The sequence below is a fragment of the Phaenicophaeus curvirostris genome, chromosome 16, assembly GCF_032191515.1.
Source record: "Phaenicophaeus curvirostris isolate KB17595 chromosome 16, BPBGC_Pcur_1.0, whole genome shotgun sequence".
NCBI classification, from domain to species: Eukaryota; Metazoa; Chordata; class Aves; order Cuculiformes; family Cuculidae; genus Phaenicophaeus; species Phaenicophaeus curvirostris.
The window spans coordinates 6988996-7015050 of record NC_091407.1 but is presented as its reverse complement, the minus strand read 5'-3'; the positions used below and the strand labels follow the sequence as shown (position 1 = coordinate 7015050).

The 26055-nt window shown below is 55.0% G+C and overlaps 1 protein-coding gene across 4 annotated transcripts in view; it reads left to right on the top strand.

Moving 5' to 3' along the window:
* The first annotated feature begins 881 nt into the window (after positions 1-881).
* MAP2K3 (mitogen-activated protein kinase kinase 3) overlaps positions 882-26055 on the top strand; it is a 33358-nt gene continuing 8184 nt past the window's right edge. Inside the window, exons 1-6 of one of the 4 annotated variants that reach the window (XM_069870414.1) lie at positions 882-972; positions 19780-19812; positions 20202-20271; positions 22085-22133; positions 25012-25125; positions 25615-25734. In XM_069870414.1, coding sequence (XP_069726515.1) covers positions 957-972; positions 19780-19812; positions 20202-20271; positions 22085-22133; positions 25012-25125; positions 25615-25734 — 402 coding nt within the window. In that variant the 5' untranslated portion in view covers positions 882-956. Of the gene's footprint in view, positions 973-1872; positions 1901-9007; positions 9116-14327; positions 14772-19779; positions 19813-20201; positions 20272-22084; positions 22134-25011; positions 25126-25614; positions 25735-26055 lie in introns of those variants that run through there. The other 3 variants (XM_069870416.1, XM_069870413.1, XM_069870415.1) reach the window with 3 other exon arrangements.

Here is a 26055-nt window from a genome sequence, read left to right as displayed (position 1 = left end):
CTGGGTCCAGTTCTGGAATCCTCAGCGTAAGAGCGAGATGGAGCTGGAGGAACGGGCCCAGAGGAGGCTACAGAGATGATCAGAGGGCTGGAGCACCTCCCGTATGGGGACAGGCTGAGAGAGTTGGGGTTGTTCAGCCTGGAGAAGAGAAAGCTCTGAGGAGACGTTATAGCAGCTTCCAGTACCTGAAGGGGCTACAAGAAAGCTGGGGAGGGGCTGATTACAAAGGCTTGTGGCGACAGGACAAGGAGCAACGGGTATAAACTGGAGAGGGGCAGATTTAGACTGGACATAAGGAGAAAATTCTTTACCATGAGGGTGGGGAGGCCCTGGCACAGGCTGCCCAGGGAATTGGTGGCTGCCCCATCCCTGGGCCAGGCTGGATGGGCCTTGGGCACCTGATCCAGAGGGAGGTGTCCCTGCCCACGGCAGGGGTGGAACTGGCTGATCTTTAAGGTTCCTTCCAACTCAAACAATTCAATGACTCTATGACCTCAGAGGTCTTTTTCAACCTTCACGATTCTATGACCTGCTGAGCTTGGAGGGGTTGACTCCTCAGTGACTCAGAGAGGAACAGATTCCACGAACTTTTCAGCCAGACCTACCAGTGGATCCCACGGAAGGTGAGAGGCTGGGGGGCCCCCGGGCCGTGCTGCACCCCGAACGCGCCCCGCCGGGCAGCGACTCCCGCACCCGAGACCGCGGGGACAGCCCCGCGCCCGCCCGCCTCGCTTCACCCTCTCAGCCGCGCGCGAGAACCGCGAAACTCTTCCCGCGGCGGTGGTGACCACGCCCCCTCCTCGCCGCTGTCCAATCAGATTGCTTGTGGGCGTGGCCTCTCTCGCCGCAGACCAATCATATTTCTCGGTGGGCGTGGCCTCCCGCCCGCCGCCCCGCCCCGCGGCTCCTCCCCGGCGGCCGCCGCGCTGGGCCGGACTCCGCCGGGGGCCGCCGCCATGTCCGTGCCCAGAGGTAGGAGCGGGACCGGCTCCGGGGTGAGCCGCCTCGTCGGCTCCGGCGACAGCCGCGGGCACCGGGCCTGCTGCCCGGCGCGGACGGGGAGGGAAGGAGCGGGGCGGGGGTCCCGGTGCGCGGCGGGCCCGTTCGGCGGCGGCGGCAGCAGCAGCTGCCGGGAGCGCGGTAGCCGGGTTTGCTATTGTGCGCGGTGTGCGGCTGTGCCGCTGTCACCGTGTGGCTTACCGGGAGAGCTCCGGTACCGGGGGGAGGTGGGGGGTGGGGGGTGATGCTCCTGGGGGCTCGGTGCTACCGGGGGCCCGTGTTGCTGAGAGCCTGGTGCTCCCGGGGGGCTCGGTGCTACCGGGAGCCCGCGTTGCTGAGAGACCGGTGCTACCGGGGGGTTCGGTGCTACCGGGAGCCCGCGTTGCTGAGAGCCCGGTGCTCCTGGGGGCTCGGTGCTACCGGGAGCCCGTGCTCCTGGGGGCTCGGTGCTACCGGGAGCCGGTGCTACCGGGGGCTCGCTGCTCCCGGGAGCCCGCGTTACTGAGAGCCCGGTGCTACCGGGGACCGGATGCTCCCGGGAGCTCGATGCTTCCAGGGCCTCGATGCCACCGGGAGCGATGCTCCGGGGAGCCCGGTGCTCCCGGAGACTCGATGCTCCCGGGATGCCGGTGCTGCCGGGCTCCGTTTCCATCCCGGGGAGGCGCCCCCCGTCCCGCCGGGGGCTCAGCCCGGCCCCACGTGAGCCGCTGAGCGCAGCCCGGCGTGACTCCGGTTTTCCCGGCTCTCCCGCCGCTGCCCGCGCTCCTGGCGCTGACTCAGCCCGGGCTGGCGGCGGCGGCAGCGGAGCCCGTGACTCACGGGGCCCTCCCGGCTCCTTAAAAAGCCTCCTGGCCTCGGCCCGGCTCGGCTGGGCGCCCGGCTGCGCGCATGGAGGGCAGAGGTGAGTCCGCACCGGGGGGTCGGGGCGAAGGACGGGGCCACCGGGAACACCTGGGAGGGAGTTTGGAACCTTTCCGTGCCCGGGGGGTCGTGTTTGCACGGGGCCGGTGCCCGTGCGTCCGTACGACTCCTCTATACCCTTTGCTGGAGGCGTCACGCGTGTGCTGAGCGTGCCCGGGCTCGGCTGGCGCTGCCAGCTCCGTGTTCTGCTTCAAGCGGAGCTTCTTTGCCTCTGTCAGGGCAGCTGCAGCTCCCACATCAACCCAGAGCGCATGCAGCCTCTCCGAATCCTTCTCCTCTCCTCCGAATCCCTCTCCTCTCCTCCTCGCTCTTGCATCCGCGCCCTCGGAGCAGGTTTCCCGCAGCCGCGTAGGGATGCTCGCCAGTTGGGATGCGTGTACTCGCGGCAGCTCCTCATGCCTTTCCTTTCAAACGCCCTAAATTTAAGCTACGTTTCCCTAATTTTCCATAGGGAATTTCTCAGGTTTCGTTTTGCAGCTCGCTTTGCCCCCTTGGGCTGGAGGCGACGGTGGCTGTGAGTGGAGGGTGCTGCGTTGAGGCTCTCGGGGCGGCTGTTTCCATGATGGTTGCGGACCAAAACTCGCCTGCCGTCATCCTGGCTTAGTCACGGGGTTGTCTCCTGCCTCAGGAGTTTTTGGGGATGCGCGTGGCTGGCGGTGACACGCGTGATAGGAATGGTGCTGGGCGAGGGCTTTGCCTCCGCTGCGCTAAACATAGCTTCCGTGATAAACATCTTCTGGGGATTAGGGGAAGCTTAGGAAGGATTTCGGCTTTCTTCCTCTTCCCGTTGCCTGGATCTGGTTGATCCAAATTATCTTTAGGATCAGGTGCGTGGGAAAACGCTCTTTCTGTGTTACCTTGCACTGTCAAGTCGGATGTTTACTAAAACATGCAAACCCTCTGCTGTCTCAGGTCACCAAAACTCCCCTGGGCGCTGTTCCCATCCAGTGGTTGGTGCTGAGGGAAGGAGTCGCCCGCAAAACTCTGGAGCTGCCTGTGTGTCCTCCTTGCAGAGCTTTGCAAGGAACGCAGCCCCCAGCCACAGGTTGCAACACGTGGCTGGTCCTGGGCATGGTTTTCCAGCAAAGTCTGCACCGTTTTTGGTGAAACAGCTGCTGTGAGGAGAGAGATGTTGTATCCAAGCGGTTAAAGTGGGATGGGAGGGAGCCTTGGTGAGTTTGCAGCCTTTGGATGAGTGGAGAAATGTGGTGCTGCTGCCTTTCCCAGCTCGACCTGTATCTTCTGCCTGCGTGTGCAGCCCGTGTGAAGACTCATGCACCCATCACCGTGGCTCTTGGCTCGGGTGACACCCAGGGCACCCAGAAATCCCCTCCTGGAGGGAAAGGCAGGGAGGCACGCGTCTTCTGAAACCGGAGAGCTTGCTGGGGAAAGCAGCCCTGCAGCTGCAGGAAGGAGGATGCTCAGGTGGGGTCTGGAGCGAGAAGTTCTGCTTGGCCTCCCTTAGGCTCACCCAGTGCTGATGCCCAAAGAATTCAGGGGCGAATCCTTCTCTGTAGGATGTGGGGTGCTGCTGGGGTGAGGGGACAGGGTCTGGCCAAGCTGGGCTGTGTTTCTGGGGAGCAGATTGAGTCTCGGAGAAACCAGCAGTGAGAGATGCCAGAACCTGGGATGAACTGGTACTTGTTCAGGTGCTGTGTCTATTCTGGGTTGGTAAATAAGCGGTGGGGACGTGTCCCTCCATGGGAGCTCACCACCAGTGGACAATTCAGTCGGCTCTGAATCCTTTACTGTCTCGTGTGCCATTCACACTTTTCCTGCCGCCACCCCAAAAAAAGGCAGTTCTGCTGAAAATAGGGGTGAGGCTGTGACCTGCAGAGCAGGGCTTTGGCTTTGGGCTTCCATCGTGTCTGGGCAGAGTGGCCACCAGCCTGGTGCCTCCTGGATGTGTGCAGGCAGGGCTGAGAGCTCTGAACCCACGGAGCCAGGTTATTTTAATCCTAGTTGAAGCATCACGGAGCTTGCATCCAATTCGTTGTAACAGTGATAGAGAGAGCACAGAGCTTTGCTCGTGCAGCTTTCTGCTAGAGTAGCAGTGGGCACATGCAAAATATCCTGTTGGATATGATAAATATTTAACAATGCTTCAGCAGTCCGCTTCCCTCCCTGAAGGGATGCTCTGTTGCTTTTTTTTTCAGTGGATAGTGCTTCTCCCTAAAGGCTCCTGGTTTTATTTTCCAGCTCTGGGCTGCAGTCCAGGGATGAGCCCGAGTTTGCTTTGCCCCTGTTGTTTGCAGAGGTGGAGGAAACTCAGATGTGCTTTGTAGAGCTTCTCTTTTGGTACCTGCGATTCTGGTCTCTGTGATTCTTTGACCCAAGAAGCCACTGCTGCGTATGTGGGGCTCTGTGGGGTTTTGGATGGAAGGTGGGTTTCACTGGTGTTAATAATCATAGAATGGTGTGGGTTGGAAGGGACCGTGAAGGTCCTGCAGTAAGCAGGGACATCTTCAACCAGATCAGGTTGCTTAGAGCCCCATCCAACCTGACCTTGAATATTTTCAAGGATGGAGCATCTACCACCTCTCTGGACAACCTCTGCCAGTGCCTCACCACCGTCACAGGAAAACATTTCTTCCTAATATCTAGTCTAAATTCCTCCTCTTTTAGTTTAAAACCGTTACCCCTTGTCCTATTGCTACAGGCCCTGCTAAAAAGTTTTTCCCCATCTTTTTTATAAGCCCTCTTTAAGTACTGAAACGCCGCAATAAGGTCATCTCAGGGTCTTCTCTTCTCCAAGCAGAACAACCCCAGCTCTCTCAGCGTCTCTTCACAGGGTAGGTGTTCCAGTTTGATCATCTTTGTGACCTCCTCTGGCCTTGCTCCAGCAGCTCCGTGTCCTTCTTGTGCTGAGGGCTCCAGGCAAGCTGTTCACTGGGGAAAGAGCAGGAGAGGAACTGGAGTTGGTTGAGAGGTGATTTTACTCTGCTAACATCAAGTCTGGGGTTTTACCGGCGTGACTCAGGTCTGTTTGTGGGTACCTATGGAGCTGGGTCTGCCTGCTGCCTCTTCTGCTGACAAAACTCTGTAGTACTGCTTGAGTGTTAGCCAGGGATTTTGAATGGGGGAAAGGGTAGAGAGGACTTTCTTATGGTGGAAACTGGAAGTTTCTGTTAATTTTCAGCTTGGGAGATACCCCGTCTCCCCACAGCCCCTTATCTGCGTGGGGGCGAGGCTGCAACTGATATCGTGGCAGCACTGTGAGTCTAAATGTTCATTGCCCCAAGGAATACCGTAATTACTGGGCTCTGCTGTAGATATCTCGGATATCTCGGATGTCTTGTGGCCCCAGCTGGCCTTGATTTGCAGTGGGTCCAAGTCTCTGCTCTCTTTCCTGGAGCTGGGACAGGGCTCCCTGTCTGCACCTTTCTTTTTTGCCAGCAAAAGGCTGGAGCAGAACTGCTGCCCACGCGGGAGGCAGCGGGTTATCGTGTGGGTAAAGGTGAGTGCAGAATTTCAGGCTCTTGTGGTCCCAACGAGTAGAGGAGGGAGGGAATTGGTGCTTAATACTGGGTGAGGTTCTGGACCTGCAGTGGGATGAAGTTGGTGGGGAGGTGGACTCTCTCCAGCATCCTTTCCCCCTGCAATTCTGTGCTGCCTTGTCCAAGTGGCTTAATTAATCCATGGGTTTAATAATACAGGGCTTGTTTGTGCACTGTCTGCTCTGTTGCCCTGTTGCAATAGAAGATGGGCAGCACTTTGGAAGAGCACATCCCTTTCAAGCCCCAGAGGCTGGTGGACTGGTCTGTGTGGCATGATTGCCCTTGTGTGTTGCTAGATCTGATGCGGGAGGAAATGGGGAAACGCTGGATCGTGGGTTTTAAGGTCAGGAGGGTTGATGGCGAACATCGTGCTCGGCTGGAGGTCCTCGTGTTGCTTCCAGGAATTGTTGCAGCTGGTCCAACAGCTTTTGGGCAAATTAAGGCAGATTGTGCAAAAAGACACTCGATCTTGTTTTTAAAGACATCGAGTGCTGGAGTTTGGATTCTCCGAAATGTGAGTGTTGTGATGTGACCTCAGGGAGCTGTTTGGTGCACTGGGGTGTGGTACAGCGGGATGTCTTTGCTGTGCTCCGGCTCTCTCCTCGCCCTAGGAGCAACGGCTTTCTAGCCCTGCTCACTGGGAAGTCAGGGAAGGAGACATGTGAAGGGGATGGCTTGGCTGTTACCTTCTCCTTTTGGAGCTGGGCAGGGTCCAGAACCCACTAGGCTGCCGGAGCTGCCGTCCTCCTGCCTGCTCTGCGCTCTGGGAGGTCGCTGCTGAGCTGGGTCTGTCCTGTGCTCTAAGACTTATTCATTATTTCCAGTGAAATGTTAATATTTTTTTAAAAAGATAAATTTCCATTAAAAACATAACTAGAATGGAGGAGGAGGCAGGATGAGGAGGACACAAAGCTCACCAGAAGTTGTTTGTAGAGCATCAACCCTTCCTCCCCCCGCACCACCACCACAGACAAAGAAAAATCTAGTTTTGGAATGGAAGAAGCCTCCAGAGTGCTCGATACAAGTAATTTCCCATCAGAGGCTGCTAACTTTAGCTGTGGTTTGGCACTGGCATCAGCCTTGCTGTTTGAATCTGATGAACCTCTCTAAGGATAACTGTGCTGCTTGGACCCCTCTCCTCCCTGGGAGCTGTGTCGTGGGGGTTATTATACTTTATTTGTCTCATCTTCTGCTTTGACAGTGCCTGCTGTGTCTTTTTGGAAACGCAAAAGCAGCTTTTGTGATGGTATTTTGTTGCCATAAAGGTCTTGGAGATTTCCAGTAAGGAATGCATGAAGCTCTTTAGCTGATACGGGGTCCTGCAGCTGAGCTGTGTCCTCCTGTAGTGTCCACCTGTGCCGGGTGCAGGTGGGACCAGCGATGCAGGGCAGAAGGACGGGAGGAAACCCATCTCCAGGGCTTGGCAGGTGACAGTCATGTGTCTGACAGGTCATAAACACGCAGGGCTGCTTACGTAGACCGGCCAGGGGTGGTTTAGGGGAGGATGACGAGGTTATCTTGGGACTGTCAGCTTGTCTGGGCTTGCAGGCCAGTTCAACACTGCTGGTGTGCGTGTATAAATTCCCTCCTAGCCTGAATCTCACGGGACGGCTGACGAAGCAGGCTGTGGGATTTGGCTACAGTGGGTCAGGTGCCGTGGCCCCGCAGGGCTGCAACCTGCCCTGGAGGTCCTTACAGGTGTGTGTTAGCAGCCCTAGGAGGTGGCAGCATCCTCACCTGGCTTGCTGGAGGGCGTTTGCTGTAGTCAGGATGCCCTGTCCTGCTGCATGAATCTCTCCCTGCAGGAGACTGTTTCCTATTGAGTGAAGGGCAAACACACCGCGTGGTGGAAGTATTGTTTGCTGTAGGATGGAGATCTGGGTTTACTTGGTGGGAAGACTTATTTTTTGAGAGGGAGATGGCAGAGAAGCTGAGCACGCAGCCCCGAGGATGGTCCCTCTGAGTCAGTCCTGAACGTGTGCATGGCTGCAGGGGGTGTTGTCCTGAAGATGTCTTTGCGGCGCGTCACTAAAAATGACGTGGCTCTTCTTCTGCGAGCCAGATGTGCTCACCGTCGAGGCTTTTCAAGAAAGCTGCTCGGCATAGTTGAAAATCCCCTGCTGCTGCGCACCGCTTGGTTCCTCTCCTGACGTGCTGCCAAGTTGCACCTCAGCCAAAGATGAGGTGATCTTGTGCTGATACGTTGCCGAGGCTGCTCTTTGTCACCTTCCAAGCATGTTGGAAAGGTGCTCGGGGTTAGGTGGCAAGCCTGGCCCCACGTGCCTGTTTGTAAATCCCCGTGCTTGCACCCAGAAAATCCCTGCTGGCACAGGGCAGGGCAATGCAAGGCATTTTTGTGTGTGTGCACGTGTGCTCGGCTGGCTTTTGAGGTTTCCCTGGTCTCCCTGCAGCTGACATCATCCACGCGGTGCCCTCTGTACCTGGCTTGCCCATGATGCTGCCCTACAACCACCATCCTGGTCGGTGACAGCTCGCTGGTCAAAGGACCCAAGTGGCGTAACGGTGCAGAAAGAAGGATGCAGGTGTTGGGGTGGTGATGCTGCCGGGGGACCTGTGTGGGCCTGTACCGCCCTCCATTCAGCGCTCTGGCTTTCTTTCTTTGGCAGCACCTCTTTTCCTTAAGGCTGGAAGCTGCCTTAAGGCTGTCAAGAAAAGGAGGAGGTGGCGGGTGTTTGAGTTGTGCTGCTTCCCCAGCTCCCTGTGTTAACTCTTCATTGACGTCTGCAGCTCATTTCCTCCAGGTTTTTGGTTGATCCCTGTGATTTCTTGACTTTGAGCACTGCTGCTGGAGGACAGCTGGCACCAGGCAGGGCTGGGATTCTTCTCCAAGCCAAGGATACCTGCAGGGCTGTGTTGTGACTGGGCTGCCTCTTGCTTTCTGCAGACACCTCTCTCTTGCCCAAGAGAGGCTTTTTGCAGGTATTAATTATGCTTGCCCTTGCCTGGTTGGTTGAAGGGCGTCTGGGTAGTGAGAGTAAAGCAGAGGCTGGAGAAGGTGCCTCTAGAAATCACCAGGAAGAAAGTGTGGGTGAATTTTAACTGAAACTCTTATCAGCGGTGTGTGCGCTTTGCTGAGGTGGTAGAAAACTACTCAGCTTTTCCCCCAGCGGCTCTCCTGTACGTGTGGCTTCCTTTTCCAGGTCGCTGCAAGAGTTTACGCTGAATTTTAGATCCACAAAGAATTTCTTGTTTGATAACTCTGGATTTCCCCGTGGGGTTTTACAGTCGCAACCCAGCGAGGAAAACCGTGTGTAACCATTGCAGGGAAGGGAGCCGGCGCGGTTTCCTTTGTCTCAAACAGGTTTGACGTTTCACACATCTCCTTCCAGCTCCTCTCCTTGATGGTTTGTACTTTGCCCTGAAGAACACCGCTTCTTTCCCCAAAATGCTGGTGTGAGGCTCAGTCTTTGGGTGTAAGGTTGTTTTTTTTTTAAAAAAAAAGTTATTGATTCGTGTTTACATGGAAATGTTTTTTGGAAGCCCTGAGCTGAACTGCACTGAGTCACAGCCTGCCGGCTCGTGAGCCGGATGCGTTGGGACTGTCCTGTCTGCGGAGACCGCTGGCTTCCTGGGACGGAGCGACAGCCCTTGAGTCCGGCGTTACTAGGAAAAGCCGGCGACGCTTCCTCCTCCTGAACACTGGAAAAATTGTGGTGTAATGAGTGGATTCGAGGGAGGTAGGTGAGGAGCGAAAAAAGGTGAGGAGGGGGAGAAAACCCACCCAAAGGGAAGCAGCGGAGCGAGGCTGTGCCCTTCCTGCCCGCAGCCACGTGGGGCCGCGGTGGCGAAACGCCACTGCACTGTTGGCACGCTGCCCGTGAAGCCTCTGCCCTTCCCAGGCAGGAATCAAAGCTGCCCTGTGGGAACTGGGCAAAGCTGCTGGAAAAGAAGTGTTTTCCCCATGCAGAGTTGTTGCAGCCTCAGCTGGCAGCCGGCGGGAGGGGATGGTGGAGAGCGATGCTGGGCGGTGGGGCTGGCAGCGGTTTTCCATGTGCTGATGGTCCAGTCTTTATGGAGGGATTGGATTTTTAAGCTTTGCAGCAGTGAGTTTGGAGGAACAAAGGAGAAGGTTCTGCAAAATGTGGAGCTTAGCAAGTGTGTGGTGCTTCTCTTTATATGTAGATATAGGTCTTTGTGTCTGTATATATATGTATGTATCTTACTTTATAAGAATGATCTATGGATGTATCTTACTTCAGCTTCCTGAACTGATGAGCAGCAGGAGCTGATCTCATGGACCAGCTGCACATGGGCCATGTCATAGAAATCATAGAATCACCAGGTTGGAAGAGACCCACCGGATCATCGAGTCCAACCATTCCTATCAAACACTAAACCATGTCCCTTAGCACCTCATCCACCCGTGCCTTAAACCCCTCCAGGGAAGGTGACTCAACCACCTCCCTGGGCAGCCTGTTCCAGTGCTCAATGACCCTTTCTGTGAAAAATTTTTTCCTAATGTTCAACCTTAAACCTCCCCTGTTGGAGCTTGAGGCCATTCCCTCTTGTCCTGTCCCCTGTCACTTGGGAGAAAAGCCCAGCTCCCTCCTCTCCACAACCTCCTGGGAATATGGGCATGGTCTGTCCTCTGGGGCAGAGGAGCAGCAATGGGAGAGCACGAGGCGCGTGCTGCAGGTCAGAGGGATGGTGTGGTTAATGCCAGAAGAAGAGGCTGTGAGTCTGGCTGGGCTCTCCTGGGGGTTTCAGGAGCCAGCTCTCACCCTGCCATGTCAGCTCTTTCTCCTGGAGGTCACGGGCTCCAAGTGGGTCACCTGCTCCCTCTCTTGACTTGGAAGCATCATTAGTGGTTAAGACTGAAGCTTTTCAGCCTGGCACTGAGGTCTGACGGGGATAAATGGTGGCCTGAGGGGAATGGGACAGTCTCCATATTCCCTGTCTTACATAATTCACAGAGAGGACATCACTCTATCTCTGCCCAAAAGAAATTGGAAAGAGGATGGTAGATAGCTGATTTTTTTTTTCTTAAAGAATTGCATTAGAAGGAGACAGGGAATACTTTGCTCTCTTGCCAAATTTACTGAGTTTTGGGGACACCTGGAAGTATTTGAATTTCTCCCAAGTAACAAGTGATAGGACAAGTAGAAATGGCTTCAAGTTGCATCAGGGGAGGTTTGGATTGGATATCAGGAAAAATTTCTTTACTGACAGAGTGGTGAAGCATTGGAACGGGCTGCCCATCCCTGGAGGGGTTCAAAAAGCATGTAGAGGTGGCGCTATGGTTTGGGCTGTGGTTTAGTAGGCACGGTGGTGTTGAGCTGATGGTTGGATTGGATGAGCTTAGAGGTCTTTTCCGACCTTCATGATTCTATGAATTGTACCAGTTTGGATAGAAAAAGTGTATCTGTTGGCTCTGGAGTTGAGTTACAGCGAAGTCAAATGACTCTTTCTTTCTCTGAAAGAAAAAAGCTAACAGTGTGCCTCCTGGCAAGCTGGTCTATTCCAAAAACAATTTGAATTTTCTCTCCCATCAGGAAACTGTCACCAGCCAGTCACATCCATTCCAAAGAGGTTGCATTTTTTCATGGCTTTGCCTACAGGCTGAGAAGTCAAAGGGAGGAGGAGGGCTGAGTGCCTGCTGGCAGGGAGTTGGGCACAGGTGATAGTGGCTTTGCCTCTTCCTTTTACTCTGGTTTTTGGGTTTTTTTTCTAGCATGCTCTTTGTTTCTCTCTAAAGCATCATTTCCTTTGTCTTCTCCTAACAATTAAGGTGTTGGGGCTGGGATTGCTTCCAGACCTTTTTCTCATGGCGCCTTGCCAGCATCTGCAGCTGAGTCGCTGCAGCCCGTGCCGGTCCCATGAGATGGCTCGTGGCCACGGGTTTTGAGTTGGCCATGCATCCTGAGAGCTGGACCGACCCGTTTGCCACCCAGCTCTGCGGTTCCTGACAAGCTGTGGGTTGGGTTAATTACCCATCCCGAGAGTTTTGCCACCTTGGTGGGAGTTTTGGGGAGGTGTGGTCTCTGCCGCTGCATTTTTTTTTGAGAAAATCCAGTTGGAGTGATGGATGCAAAGGAGGCAGCCTCCAGCCCTGTAGAGGATGCTTTTCTCCCAAGAGCATCCATGTGACTAACCACCTTCACAATGCGGTTTTGCACAAGCTCAGGTGCAAAGCAGCATGACTCTTGGCATGTACGTAGTGAGTCCTGTCATGGCAATAGCACAGAGGCCAGCTGGCTGGTGCTTTTAAGCTTCCTAAAGGCAGTGGGTTCTCTGCTCGAGTGGGTTTCTCAGATGGGAGACTGTGTGCTCCATTGTCACGGGGCTGAAGGATAGCAAACTGCCACCACTGCGAACAAAACAGACAATCAAAAGCTTTTTCCAGCCCTCGGGGTTATGCAGGTGACCTAAAAATATGGGTGGAATGCAACTGGGTGGTGACATCCTCCCGGAGCTGATGGCAGGGCTGGCGTGGCTCGTGGCGCTGTTATCTGGCCGGTGCATGGAGCCCGGGTGTGGTTCCCAGACCGAGAGGTGGCAGTGCCAGCGCTGGCCTCTGGCTGTCCGGACCTTCGGCTGATGTGCCCGTCTCCAAACCCCTCGCTGGGGACCGCGCAGCTGCACCTTTCTCCCTTGCATCGATCTCCCCCTTGCCCAACCCCAGTGGCACCGTCGGTGTGACATCCTGCTGTGCTGGAGGAGATGAGCCCTGTGTGGTATTGGTGACTGGTTGTCCCCAAGCACTGTCCGAGAGGATCATAGAATAGTTTGGGATGGAAGGGACCTTAAATATCATTTAGTTCCAACCCCCCTGCCCTGGGCAGGGACACCTCCCACTGGATCAGGCTGCCCAAGCCCCATCCAACCTGGCCTTGGACACCTCTAGGGATGGGGCAGCCACAACGATGGGTGAGAGAGATGACCTTGTTACCTTTCCGATTGAATTTGCTTCAAAGGATTTGCTTAAAAACAGAGCTGCCGCAGAGTTTCCAGGCTGCCAGGCCCCATGCGTGGTCAGGCATGTGGGGCTTTCCCATGGGGTGTGTGTCTCCTGGGGAAAGGCAAGTGCATCCTGGGCTTGGGGCTGCGTTACAGCCTGTGTCGGTTAAGCTGCTGCCGTTCCTGGTCGGATGATGAGGTGCGGTGAGCGTTGGGCAGCGTGGTGCTGGGCTGGTGCGGCCACCTGCCGCGCGGACCTTGCCCTGACTGGAGGGAAAGGGGTATCCCATGACAATTGTCCCCTCTCCTGCTTAGCTAGGGACTGCTTTCCAACCCAAACTATTCTATGATTCTTCTTTTGGGGCAGGTGAGACAGTTCATTTTTTGCTCAACCCCAAACACACACCTATAAAAAGCTCCTCACTGACCCTAAATAGAATGTTCCTTTTTTGCTGCTCATGGCAAAGCGGTTCTTCCCGATCCTCGGTTGCGATGGTGACCCAGCCTTAACCAAACCGCTCTCGGGAGATGCTGCCTGGCTGCAGGGAGAGGGTGGGGAGAGGGGCCCGGTGCTGGCAAGGCGCTGCTTGAGCTCATTGCTGTTTTTAAGGGTGTGCTTTTCCACTTATTCAAGCCAACCCACTGGCAGGAGGCTGCTGGGAGCAGCGGAGCCATCCTTGTCCCTGGCTCTGCCCTGGTGTACCTGGACCTGCAGGGAGTGCCCTGGCTTCTCCCCGTCGCAGGGTTTGCTCCCTTGGCTTCCCTCTCCAGTGATTTCCCAGCACAGAGGTGTGGGGAGGCTTCATTAACACCAGTGAAAAACCTGATACCTTTTATCTCTCTGGGATTACCTGTAGTTTATGAAGGGCTGGATAATTAACGGCAAATCCCATGTGTCTTTCAAGGCTGGGTTAGGGGCTTTCTGCTCCAAAGCAGCACTGGCTTTGTAGGTGTCTGGAAAGATCCCTGGGGCATCTTATGTCCAGGTCAGGGAATTAGCCACCCACAGTGTTAATGATGACAAGGCAGCATCGCTCTCCCCAGGAGCGCTGGGAGCCAGTGGCACTTGGTGCCGTCTGCGATAGCAGCTCCTGCATCAGCATCCTTTATGTGCTGATGATCTGTGCCTGAAACTATACCCTGGGAGTGGAAACACGCCTGAGAAAATATCTTCCGCAGTCCTTCTGGGGCTTGTATAAACACTATTTAAAATTAGAGTCACTCATTAGGTTGGTATGGGCATTTACCTTGACCTCTGACTTTTCTGCCTGCAAATGCCTATGGCACGGCACAGCCTGCAAGTTAGGGAATTGTGCACGAGCGAGCCAGAGGTGTATTTGCTGTAATTATTTTAAGGTGAAGGGGTCGGTACAGTATCTCCCCTCCAGATCAACAGGGAAATCAAAACCTGTCAAAGCCAGATTGGGAACATCAGCCCTGGCTTCTGCTGGGCTGGTTTGGAGGGAAAGAAGAGCAGCAGCGCTTTGCCATGTCTTTTCTTACATGTGTTTGCAGAGAAATGAATGATTTCCCCCCTTCCCCCCGCCTTCATTTCTCTCCCTTGCTATTTACCAGCCAAATCCATGCAGCAATTTATATTTTGCCACCAGAGATGCTGTCTCGGTTGTCGCCCTGGAATAGCTGCTGAGCTCCGTGCTAGTATTGTCATGGAACAATATTTCTACTATTTGTTGTGGTAATAGTTGTTAGTGGCAAAGCAATTAGTGTGTCACCTGCAGCACAAGGAAATGTGACCTCTTTGTATCCCAGCACCCTCTTGGTGCCCGAGCCAGCACGCGTGGGCTTCCCTCTGCTCCGAAGGCTGGTGGATGCCGGTGGCAGCAAGGCTGTCCTCAAGGAAGGGTTGCTCCGGTGGGATTTCTGGGGAAGGGGGATGGAGGAGGCAAGAGCTCTGCCTTTCTGCCTGCAGGCAGGGTTTGAATGGTTTAATTTGTCGGAAGCAAACGTGTCCCACCGGGATGCGCTGTAGCAATCCAGTGCTCCTATGGCTCCCGGAGCAGGAGTTGGCTCCCCCACAGTTTCCTGTTGACGTCATCTGCTATTTCGCTGCTGCAGTTTTTACAACTGTTGAGCTTGCAAGGGTAATCGGAGCCACGACCGGCCAACCTCGGCAGCTGCCGATGAGGGAACGCGGTTCTACCTTCCCCGTCTCCCCCTGCTCACCTTCGCTGCTGCCCCCAGCCTCACAGACCCCCAGGAGCTGGGGTCGCTGGGCACGGAGAGCTGCGTGGACCCGACGAGCGCTTTAGGCCATGCATTCCCAGGGAAAATAATCATCGGTGCGTGCAAGAAGTGCCGCGTGCTGGATCCTGCGGGATTTTTTCCCCTCCCTCCTCCAGCCCGCCCCCATCCCTTTCTTCTGCCAGGCGTGTTGCGCTGTTCTTCATTTCTGGGAAGCCATGGACAAGAAGCAAGGTAGATGTTGCAACTTCCAAAACACGTGGTGGGGGAGAGTGAAGGGCTGATTCTGCAGCCGTGTAACTTTTTTGGGTCAATCCATGTGGGTTTTTTTCCTTCTTTCTCTGCGCCTGGGCTGGGGGTTGGCGTTTGCAACTGGGGATCTATTTTTAAAGCACTACAAACTTGCATGTTTTGTGTGGGGTTAAACACTGGCATCTCGGTTTTAAGGAAACATAAAATCTCGAGTGTCTGAGGGAAAATATTCAGAGGATAAAGCTGGCTCCTGGCTTTGGTTTTGGTTGCATTCCTGGGACGCAGTGTTTTCCAGCAGCCCTGTCGTGATGGCAGCTTGTTGCATTGGGAAGGTGGGTGCCTGTGGCGTTCCCAGCAGTCAGAAGCTGTGATTCAGTGCAGGCTGACAGGTTGTTTTGGGGCTGCAAGGGGCTTTTTCTGAAGCGTGTTTTTTTTCCTCCTCCGTGCTCGCTCTTTTGCAGAAGTGGCAGCGATGGCTTGCAGGAGCGCCTTGCTGCAGCGGCGCCGATGAGTGACGGCTTTCGGCAGGTTGAGAGCCTTTTTTCCGCTTCCACAGATAGCTTTTTCCACTCTCCACAGTGGAAAATAGCACAAAGTGTCCCTGTGAGGAGCTGGCTCTCATGACCAAAGCAACCAAATTCCCCTGTGCGCTTTGCACCCTCCCTCTAATTTCTTTATTTTTCCTTGATGCTTTTTTTGTTCCAGCTCTTTCTTTGCAGCAGGGCTGGGATCCACCCTCCGGCCTTCTGCCCCATCTATGGCATTTATTTCTCCTCCTTGGAGTAAACTGCATCGAGAAGAACCAGGACACATCCCAGTTCTGGCACTAGCAAAGCGGTGCGGTGCAGTGTCCCATGCTGTACCTGTCCCCAGGACTTCACCTGGGGCTGGAACCAGAGCCCCAGGGAGGCAGCAGGGAGGTTTAATTTCAAAGGTCGGCTCAGGCAAATAGTTTTATTTACAGTTCTTTAGATTGTCCTGTTCATTCCTCTCCGCCCACGCCAGTGGAGTGGGAAGGATAAACCTTCCAGGGAGAGGTGCAACTTAATACGCCTGAAGTCGGTGATGGCAAAGATGAGGATTCGGATGGTGAGTTAAGCAGTTCCAGGAAAAGTCTGTGTCAGCTCTGAGCTGGTGGAGAATATAGCATGAAAAAAAAGGGAAAAAAAAAAAAGTTAGGCTTTTTTTTTTTTCTTTAGGAGGAAATGGTTCTTTTCTTAGCATAAAGGATGCAGTTACGTGCCTGCGGCGTCACGTGGGTTACAATCTCATCTGCACCAGGAACTGCTGTCAGCTAATTTTCCCCTGCCTGGGTGCAAGGTGCTGTGCCCCCTGCGACCTGGAGCCCCGCGCTGGCAATGCCCAGCGCCATCCTGCATGCTCCGAGCTGGCAGCAGAGCCCTGGGGCTCGCAGGGGTAAGCGGGATAAATCCCCAAATCGCCTTGTCTCGCCGCTGCCGTTTTGCCCACATGGAGGAATCTCTAGAGGGGAGCTGCCTTGCTCTGGGCTTGCAGCCCCCACTTTTGCAAGAGCCCCGTGCCCTGGGAAAGGAGCATTTTTCCAGGACTTCAAGGTGGTACATGTTAGAGCAATTCCTCCTGCACTGGCCCCACCAGGATCCCAAACGTGGGAGAGGCAGTGCCGAGGTCTCGCTGATGAGAGGGAGCTGGCAGCAGCTGCCTGCGGGGGCTAAAAGCAAATACTGCCCCGGGATGTTCTCGAAGGGCTTGAATCGCGAGGTCTTGTCGTGCCTGTCCCACTGCCTCCTTGCGCCTCCCATTTTATTTTACTTTCTCCCCACTCCGAGTCCTTTCTGCACCCTCATTCACAGTGCGTGGGCTTTCCCTGGGGGGCTGCAGAGGCTCAGGTGCCAACTCACCTCCCGGGCGTGATGCATTCGGCTCTGGGGCTTGCAGCCTGGGTGCCAGGGGGGTTTGCTGGACTGTGTGATGCTGCGGAGGCTCTGCCGCGCTCCCACCTCTCACGCTGGGGCTCTGCTTGCCCTGAGCAAGCAGATAGGAATGGTTGGACTCGATGATCCGGTGGGTCTCTTCCAACCTGGTTATTCTGTGATTCTATGAGCAGGCTGCACAGAGCTCCAGGGCAGGACTGCTCCTCTCTGGTTGTTTTTTTGGGCTGTGCTCAAGGCGACGCGGTGCCTGTCTGCTCCACTTCTGCCTGGCCAGACTCACACTGCTGCTCCAGGAGTTTGGGACGGCTTGCAGGGTCCTGGAAAGCTCGTAGCAAATTTGGGGAGAGCCCTAAGAGGTGAACCCCACCTGTGCCTCGGCTCCCCCGGCTGCGAGGTGACTATTCCTGCAGGCATGGGCTGAGCTGGGTTTTCCGCTGGCGTAGGTGGCCCAGGCAGAGCCTGGGAGTGGTGGCACAATACCTCCGGTTTAATCGATGCTGTTTCAGGCTGGAGCTAGGAAACGTGTTTTGGGGCTCGGCAGGACGGGGTGGGAAGGGGGGGATCATTGCTGACTGTGGCAAGACAGTGCTGGGAAGAGAAGGGCAGCAGCTGGGGGGTGCAGGGGCCCAGTTATAGCAGAGTTGATGGGGGACGACCAGTGCACAGAGACCTGAAATGATTCTCCTGTCTTGTGCAGGAGGGGTTTAATGGGGAATCTGCCTGTCCCCTGCTGCCCCTCTAACCCGCACTTGCAAATCCTCCTGCCTGCGAGCTTGGGCTCCGCCAAACAACGTGCCCTGTTTATTCCTGACCCTGGACTGGGTGCTCCCAGCTCCCTCCGGTCTGACGCCCTAGCCTGCAGGACGCCTGGCTCGAGGAGTGTGGGGACCCTGCTCCTGCGGCGTGAGTCACCGCCGCGGCCGGCGCTGCCAGGGCAGCTGGTGGCACAGAAGGTACTTTGTGCTGGCTGCAGGATTACTATGGCAACTGGGGAGAGGGAGAGCAAACAGAAACCAAAATAGCAGCCAGAATGGGGGGTATTTCAGGGCTTCGTGCAGAGGGATGGCTGGTAAACGCTTGGGGGGCTGCGTGCAAACTGCTGTCTGCCTGTCGGAGCAGGTCATGGGGGTGAAATGCTTGGTGCGAGGCTCCCGGTCCACAGCGAGCCAAATCCATAGAATCCTTTCCCCGGGGTGGGGTGGGACATGTGCCCATGGTGAGCTCCTCAACCTGCCTGGGTGCAGAAGGACTCTGGGGACTCCTGTTCTAGTCTCCGTGGTAGCAAGTAGCCAGAGATGGGTGCGGGAAAGGGATGCAATCCTGCACCTGTGCATCGCATCTTTTATTGGACTCCGTTTTGTGTTTGCTTCTATCTTTGCTCAGTGAGATGCTTTACAAAGTGTCATTGGTTGGTACGCTGGGCTGTTGATAACCGCTGCGTGGGCCACGGTGAAGGGAATTTTTGCAGGCTCATGAATTAGAAGCAGTGATTGCCACGACACGGTCAGGTCTCCAGAGGTGGTTTCCAGCAATACAGGATTGGTTTGGGGTGGAGCAGCTTGCTAGCTGATTTCATTGACCTGGAAGTTCACATCCCTCCCTTGGCTCATAGAAACGCGTTGGTACCATCTCTGATGCAGGAAGGATGGCAGATAAGATGGGGCTATGATCTGATCTGTGCTAATTCCCTCAGCATGGGGGGATGTGGCTGGTCCCACAGTTGGGACCTTTGCAGTATTTTGCAGACCTCACCTGCAGCCTCATGGAGGTTTGTCTTTGGGAAAGCACAGGATTGGAAAAGTGGGTTTTGGGCACCTGTCTTAGCTGAGGCATCTGGAGCTGGTAGGGCATGAGGATGGGGGATGTCTCTGCTGGGAACACACTGGACTTGTATCGCACTTCCATCTCGCTGCCGCAGGAGCTCTTGTGCATGCTGCATCTCCTGCTGAAATCCCAGCTCCTTGCCTCTCCCCTCCCTTCCCCAGCAGCCTTTGGAGTGCTGGACTTTGTCTGCAGGCCTGTTCTGGGGAGCCAGGCAGGTAGGAGCTATGTAGAAGGACTGTCCGAGGTCATGCCGAGCCACCTGCTCCCAGCCTGGGGCCTGGATCACACCTTGCTGTTCCTGCTTTTAATGCATCCTCCAGGTCTGCACAGCCAGAAGTGCCTCGAGCTGCAAAGCGCTGAAATACTTTGTCTCTCTTGAGGGCGTCAGGACTTTGGCGCTGTCAGCTGTGTTGCTTCAGCCCCCATCCTCATGGGCTGTTTATGTTCCCAGTGAGCTGAGGTAGGTGGGTGAGCTGGTGGCTGATGGGGGAGCAGCCTGGGGTCCGTGGCACCTCAGGGAACCGTTTCTCAGCCACGTGGGTCTCCTCTGCCCATTGCTGCCTGCTGGCCCCTCGTGCCGATTGTCTCTCATCCTTGAGTTTCCTCTGTAAGTCTTAAGCCAGCTCTGGGCCTGCCTGAGCCCTGTTTCCCCTTACAGCAGCGGGTTATGTTATCTCAGCGCTGTTTGGAGTTGAGGAGGAGCAGGAAGAGAGCCTCCTCTCGCCAGTCACTCCTGATGGGGTCATGCTTTGTCTGGTGGGGTCTCAGCTTCTGCAAACCTGGTTGTGGCTGGTTCGCTGCTGGCTCTTGCGCTCAGCTCATCTCTTGTTTACCCCTGATTTCCCTTAGTTGTGTGTCTGGGTGTTGTTCCCCTCCTGCTGGAACTGAATTTTTGGTATTTCTTGATGTCTAGTGGCCGTCACCCTCCATGCCAGATCCAAGCCGTGCTGTAGAACGGGTCTGGCTCATCCCAAAAAGGCCTGGGTGGTGGCTGGAGGGCAAGGAAGAGCAGGACCTAGAGCGTTTTTTGAGTTCCGTGCATCACTAATGGCATGGGGACCTCTTGTGGCTGGAGAAATGGGGACCAGGCCAGGCTGGGCTCCAGCAGCTTGCCTGCATCCCGCTGCCTGCACCCCCAGTCCAGCGAGGGCTGCGTTCCTGGGGCCACACGTGGGACCGAGAGGGACATGGGGCTGGTGCCCAGCAGGGTTGGAGCATGGAGGCTGAGCTGATATCTCCCTTCTCTCTTTCAGATTCCAAAGGATCCTTGGAGCCACACAAACCGGGTAAATGTTCAGCTTTAACCTATCTCCTGAACATTAGCAATTAAAATCCTGAAGGAGAGGGGACTGTTAATGGCCATGAAGGGTAACGAGCACTTTTGGGGTGGCTGAGGAGCACGGTGAGGCAGTGCCTGGCTGCGAAGCTTGGAAAATGGTCTCTGACAGGGCAGCCCTGGGTATTTCTACAGGCAAATCCTCGACAGGGACATTGAGACCCACTGTCTTGCCTGAGATTTTGGACAAGTAGTCATGAGCACTGTGACCTTCTTGTTATCTTGCGCAGCTGCACCGCGTGGGGGATCTGGGCTCTGCCTGTGGCTGCAGGCGAGAGGAAGCTCAAAGGAAGAAAAAGTAAAAATGCCAGTTGCTCACGTGTGCATCTTCTCTTCCAGTGAAAAGCAAGAAGAAACGGGATCTGAGGATAACATGTGTCCCAATCAAGCAGCCCGTTGCCAACACAACGTAAGTGTCTGTGCTGCTTAAAGCCAGCTGCAGTTCTCCGGAGCTGAATTCAGTGCTTCGTCAAAGGGAACGGCCTGTGTAGGCTGTACAAAATCAGGACAGATTTTTTTCTCTTAATCTCTGGCTTGTAAGTGTTGAGAAGGAAGAACACCCTCCCTGACGTGTGTATGCACACACTTACACAGTGTGTGTCTCCCCGGGAGGTGCCTGTTTGGCTTGAAATGGCTGAAAGTCGATGTTTCGGAGACTGCTGGTTGTCTGTTTTCAGTAATTCTGCCATGACTGTGCTGATGCCAAAGGACAGGGACATTGTGGAGAGAGCAAATCTGCCCAAGGGAAGAAGAGGGCAAGGTTATTAGTGCAGGAGAAGAGAAGGGATAGTGGCAACTGGACTGTGGCAGGAGCAGGGGGATGAGGGCTGGGGGATGATGTGCATGGCAAGACATCCTCCCCGTGACCTGTACCTCGGGGCTGGTTGGAGTTGTTTGCAGCTCCTCACCTTGGTGCAAGGAAGATGTGGATATCTTGTGGTGTTGTGCCTCTCAGTGCCAGGGGCTGGTGCCCAGCAGTATCTCAGGGCACTGGAATTTCTCTCTGCCCTGTTGCTGATGCTTGTTATGCTACGAGAGAGAGCGCAGGGTAGCGGCACTTGATTTGACAAGGAGCAGAGGGCTTAAACTGCTCTTCCAAACCACTTTGGGTTACATTTTCATGGCTGAGCCTTGTTTTCTCCAAAACCCTTTTCTAGAGACCTTTGCACCTCCAGGAGAGCAGTGAAATCCCTGAAGGGGAAATATCACTGCCTAAAATCCAGATAGATAGGGCAGATCTGCTGGACGGGGAGCCAGGGGAACTCCCCCATTAATGCTATGCAGCCTTGCATGCACATGCCTAGCCCTGCGTGCAACAGCCGCCTCCTTTTGCTCATGGGTGCATCTGTCTCTGCTCCTTTTGGTGTTTGAATTTCCTTGGGAGAAGGCATCAAGCCAGAGTTTGAGGGGTGCTTGCGTGCCCAGAGTGCTCCTGCAGAAGCTGGTGCAAGCTATCCACAACTCCTTTTCTCTGCACTTTTCAAGCTGCAGTGCAAATATTTGCACAGCACAAGGCTTTTGCTGAGAGCGGTTGCTGTATCGCTCTGGGAACTGGGAGCCTAAACCAGTTGGGTGATCTCCACTCCTAGAAGGTTCCAGGGGATGGGGAGAGCAGAGAAATGAGGCACAAGGGACAAAACACTTGTGTTGGCTCTGAAAGCACCGTGGGCAGCAGTGAGGAAAGAAGCCATAAAGGAAGGCTTTTGCCTGTCTGGTGTTGTGCAAAGCGTGACACTGAAGTGCCGCCTGCTCTGCCTGCCATGCTGCCTAAAACAGGCTTGTGAGTGTACACAAATGACTCACGGGCGAGGAATTACCTGTTGTTCCCTTGGTGTGCGTTTCGGGCTACGTGGATGCCCTGTTACAACACCTGCCTGTCAGAACATGACAGCTGAGCGGCTCCACCACAGAAACATCTCATCCCATCGGTCTCGGTTCCTCAGGCTCCTGAGCAGGGATGGTTTTGTAGCCTGTCGGTTTGATGCTGTCTCTCTGGGGTTCTCGCTGGCTGTGTGCAGTGAGCGCCTCGTGGGTGTGGGCTGAAGTGTTACTGGCACGATTAAAGCATTTGTGAATGTTTGGAGGGGGCTGGTTTGGACCCACAACAACAAGGCACAGTGGAAAGCAGTGGCTGAAAGTGCTCGAAGGAACATGAAACCTGGCTCTGGCCAAGAGAGTGAATGAATCTGGGCTTATTCCTGAGTCTCTCTCTTTTCTTGCAGGCCCCCGAGGAACTTGGACTCCAGAGCGTTCATTACCATTGGAGATAAAGTACGTATCAATGTGGGGTTTTTTTTCTTGCTTGCTTCCAATTTTGTTTGCCCCTTGTATGGGGAGATTTATGGATCGTGCCTGACAACCTGCCAGATCGGATCTTGAGATTCCAGAACACCCTGTGAGAAGGAAGGTGCCATCCTGGTGCAGCCTCATGGGATGTATCTTTGCAGGGATGAGACATCCCACACCAGGACTGTATCCCTGTGGAGCAGTGGGGCATTGGTGTGATTTTAGAGCAGTGACTGTCAGGGAACTGAACACGCCGCGCTCCCTGCAAGACAGCTCGTCTGTGAGGCTGTGTGTGTGCTGGCTGGTGTCTGCTGCCTGCGAGCAGCCCCTGCAAGGCGTGTGGGTGGCATCTAAGGCTGGCTGTGCAGTTATATCCGTAGTGGGAGATCACAGTGGTCCCTTCACAGCCCCGCCAGCCGCTTTGGTCTGAACGCATTGACCCAGCCCATCAACCCTAAACCAGCATGGACTCCCTGTGCTCTCCAGCTGGGCTGAACAAAGTTCTCTTTGTCCTGCTGACCTGCAGGGCCATGTTACTGCCCGTGGCCCAGGAGGAGCTGGACATGAAACTCTCCAAAGCCTTTCCTAGTGACTTGATGAAAACCACTGCTAGAAATAGCCACTGTCTCTCTTTTATTTCCCTCTCTTTTTACGGGCTCTCTTGGGGTTGCAGAGAGCTGTTTGCAAGCAAGCTAAAAATACCACGCGGTGCATTGGATCAGCCCTGTATCAGCTGCCTACCTTCCAGGCTGGGAGGTGGCCTGCCTGGTGGAATTCGGGCCTCTCTGCCTTGGTGCAAGGTTTTGGAGTTTGGCGACAGATAGGAGAGGAAAGAGGGGAGGAAGCTTTGGCTGGGTCTAGGAAACAGCCCCACTGCTTGTGTTGTTTTCTGGTCGTTGTGTGTATTAGTAGCATGGGGAGAGATGCTCTTTGCAACAGCCTGGGCATGGTGTGTGCAGTGGGAGAGTGCTGTAGCTTGGGGGAAGCTCTCTAGGCTTGCTTCCGTCCCTGCTTTGCCTGCACCAGTGTTTGCAGGAGGGGTCTGGTCCTGGTATTTTTGGAGCAGCAGTGTGGGATGGAGCAGAGCACTTGGGCAGGAGGTCAGCTTTGGGCTGTGGGGGTGGATGATGACCTTGGGTCCATCAGGTCTGTGCAAGTGATGCCCCACGTCCCCATTATTAGCTTAGACCCCCCACCCAGGGCGTGGGGCGAGAGAGGGAGAGCCAGCTCTGTCAGTGCATCACCTCTTGTTGCTGGGCAGAGTGATGCTGGTTCCTGGAGGGTGCTGGGAACCACCAGCTTCTGGGGAAGCCTTAGGGTAAATGCCAGGAAAAAAACCCAACAATAATCTGGAACAGTTGTAGATCATGTGTCCTGAAAAGCACCACCAGATCCTTCCTGGAGGCCCTCCCAGGAGCTGCGAGCCTGCACTGCTCCTCTGCCAGCTGCCTGGGCTGGCCGGGGGGGTTTGGATGTGTCCCCCTTAGCCCTGCTCTCCTCTCTTCTGGACCCACCATCCTGGTCAGGAAAGGGCTGACACCTTCCTGTGCTGCGCGGCACATAGCTCACCGCTGAGCTCAAGCTCAGACCTCTCTTGCTCCCTGCCTTGGCCTCCCTCCAGGCACATCTGGCTCAAATAAATGGAGCTGGGGCTGGCAGGAAGGTGCAGCGGAGCTGGGTGCCGCTGGCTGCGCTGCGGCCAGCACTGAGGGGAGCTCGCTGGCCATGAGCCTGGCAGCCACATCTCCCAGCTTGGCTCCTTCATGTCAAAGGCTGTTTCCTCTTTGCTCTGGGTGTAGCTCGCAGGCACAGTATCCGGCACCGTGCTGTGCATGTTTCCCACCCCAGCTGCCTTTGTGGCTACTGGGACAATTTGGCATCCTGGTATTATATTTTTGTTCCCTGAGAGTGGAGGAACACTGGAGGCTGGCTAAAAGAAGCCGATGACTTATAAGAAGCGATGAATGCAGCATCCAAAAATAGCCCATGTGTCACTCAAACAGTTTGTGCCCTGCCCAGCAGAGCAGGCAATTACAAGGTAAGGCGTCTTTAGGGAAACTTGTGTGTGGGTTGCACAGGAGCTCACTGCCTCCCTGCTGCACGGGGCACTCGCTTGTCTGATGGGTTTTTCCTAGCTTGAAGTGAGACTTGGGTAGATGTGCTCACGCGAGCTCCTTCCTCAGTGCTAACTCACATTCTGCCTTGGTGGCTGCTTTCTGGTGGTGGGAGAAAGTATGAAAAGCCAGTAAAAGCCATTTGAACTCTGTGATTTAGGAATTGCATTGCAGAGTTGCTGCATGCCCCATCCCAGAGATGCTCCAAGAGGCACTTCGCACAAGCAAAGGTGTTATTACACATGTAGATATCTTTGTGACTGATGCTCTCTTGGGGTGTGGGACAAGGTGGGGGATCCCTGGCTGTGCACGAGGATTTGGAGCTGTGGCAGAGGCTCCTGACTGCTGCCCATGTTGGCACAGGAGCTGTTAATATCCTGCAAGCTGTTCAGCAACCTCTGAAATAACCTTGTGTGGGTAATCCTGAGCAGGCAGAGAGGCACCAACCTTTGGTGCCCTTTCCAGTGGCAGCATGCCCTGGCTTAAGGGATGAAAGTCCTGATCTCTGGTTGCAGAGGAGGGATTAAACGAGCCCTGGTGAGTATGAGGTGAGAGGGTTTGGGCTCTGGTTCAACAGAGGAAAAAATATACCCATCTTCTCTAAGCATGGTGCCTCCAGGCCAGTGGGGTCCCGTAGGTGCTGCTGTTTGGAAATGCTCTGCGTGAGTGAGCTGCAAGTGTTGGACTTCTGCTGATGTCCTTGGTGAAAAGCGTGCTGATGTCTGATTCTTTTCTCTCTCTCCCTAAAGAACTTTGAGGTGGAAGCTGATGACCTGGTGACAATTTCGGAGCTGGGCCGAGGGGCCTATGGTGTGGTGGAGAAAGTGCGGCATGCGCAGAGTGGCACCATCATGGCTGTGAAGGTGAGGACAGCTGCTTGCTGAGGGACGCAGGGGTCGGGACATGAAGCTCCAAGCGAGTGGAGACTCTGCTGAACTCCACTGGTTGTGGCAAAATGGAGACAGATTTGTCTCAGTTTGGCAACCACTGGTATCCCTGGTGTGGCTTGGCTCTTGGAGGGTCTTTGGAATTGGTCAGCTGGACCCTGTGGGGTTGGTCAGCAGGCTTTAAAACCAGGCTTGGTGCCTGCAGATAGATAGTGCCAGGTTTGGATGTCAGTGTCTGTCCAGGCTGCTGACCTGATCCTGCATCCAGTGCAAAGCTTGCCCAAGAGTTTGTCATTCATTAAGGTGCTGTCTGGAAGAGGGAATCGGGGCATCTGCTGGGGTGCTACTGGCCACAAACAAAGCCCAAAACACTCGCGCTGGGCTCAGAACCGTGGGTCCTCTGAGTCAGCCCGAGGGATCGTGGTATTCTCACCTAGTCAAATCCCTCTTTCATATTTGTCTCAGAGGATTCGGGCGACTGTGAACACTCAGGAGCAGAAGAGGTTATTGATGGACTTGGATATCTCCATGCGGACAGTTGACTGCTTCTACACCGTCACCTTCTATGGAGCCCTCTTCCGTGAGGTATGGGACTGGTGGATGGCTCGTGGGCTTTGGGCCACCTAGGGCCTGGGCGATTCTGCTGAAGGCACTAAACTGTCCCAAACTGCCCCTGCTTTCTTGCCCAGCTGGGCTCTTTCATGTGCAGCTGTAACTTAAAGTCAAAGGTGTGCCTCCGTCGTGCAAGGGTGACCGGGTCTCATTCCTCGCTTCCATGGCAGATGCCCAAGTACATTGTCCATGGCCTATACTGGCTTTGGGTAGAAGGCCATTCCAGGTGGTTCTGGTGGTACCTGGACATCTGCGTCCATCGCTATCCAGCGTGGAACTCATGTGCTAGTGGTG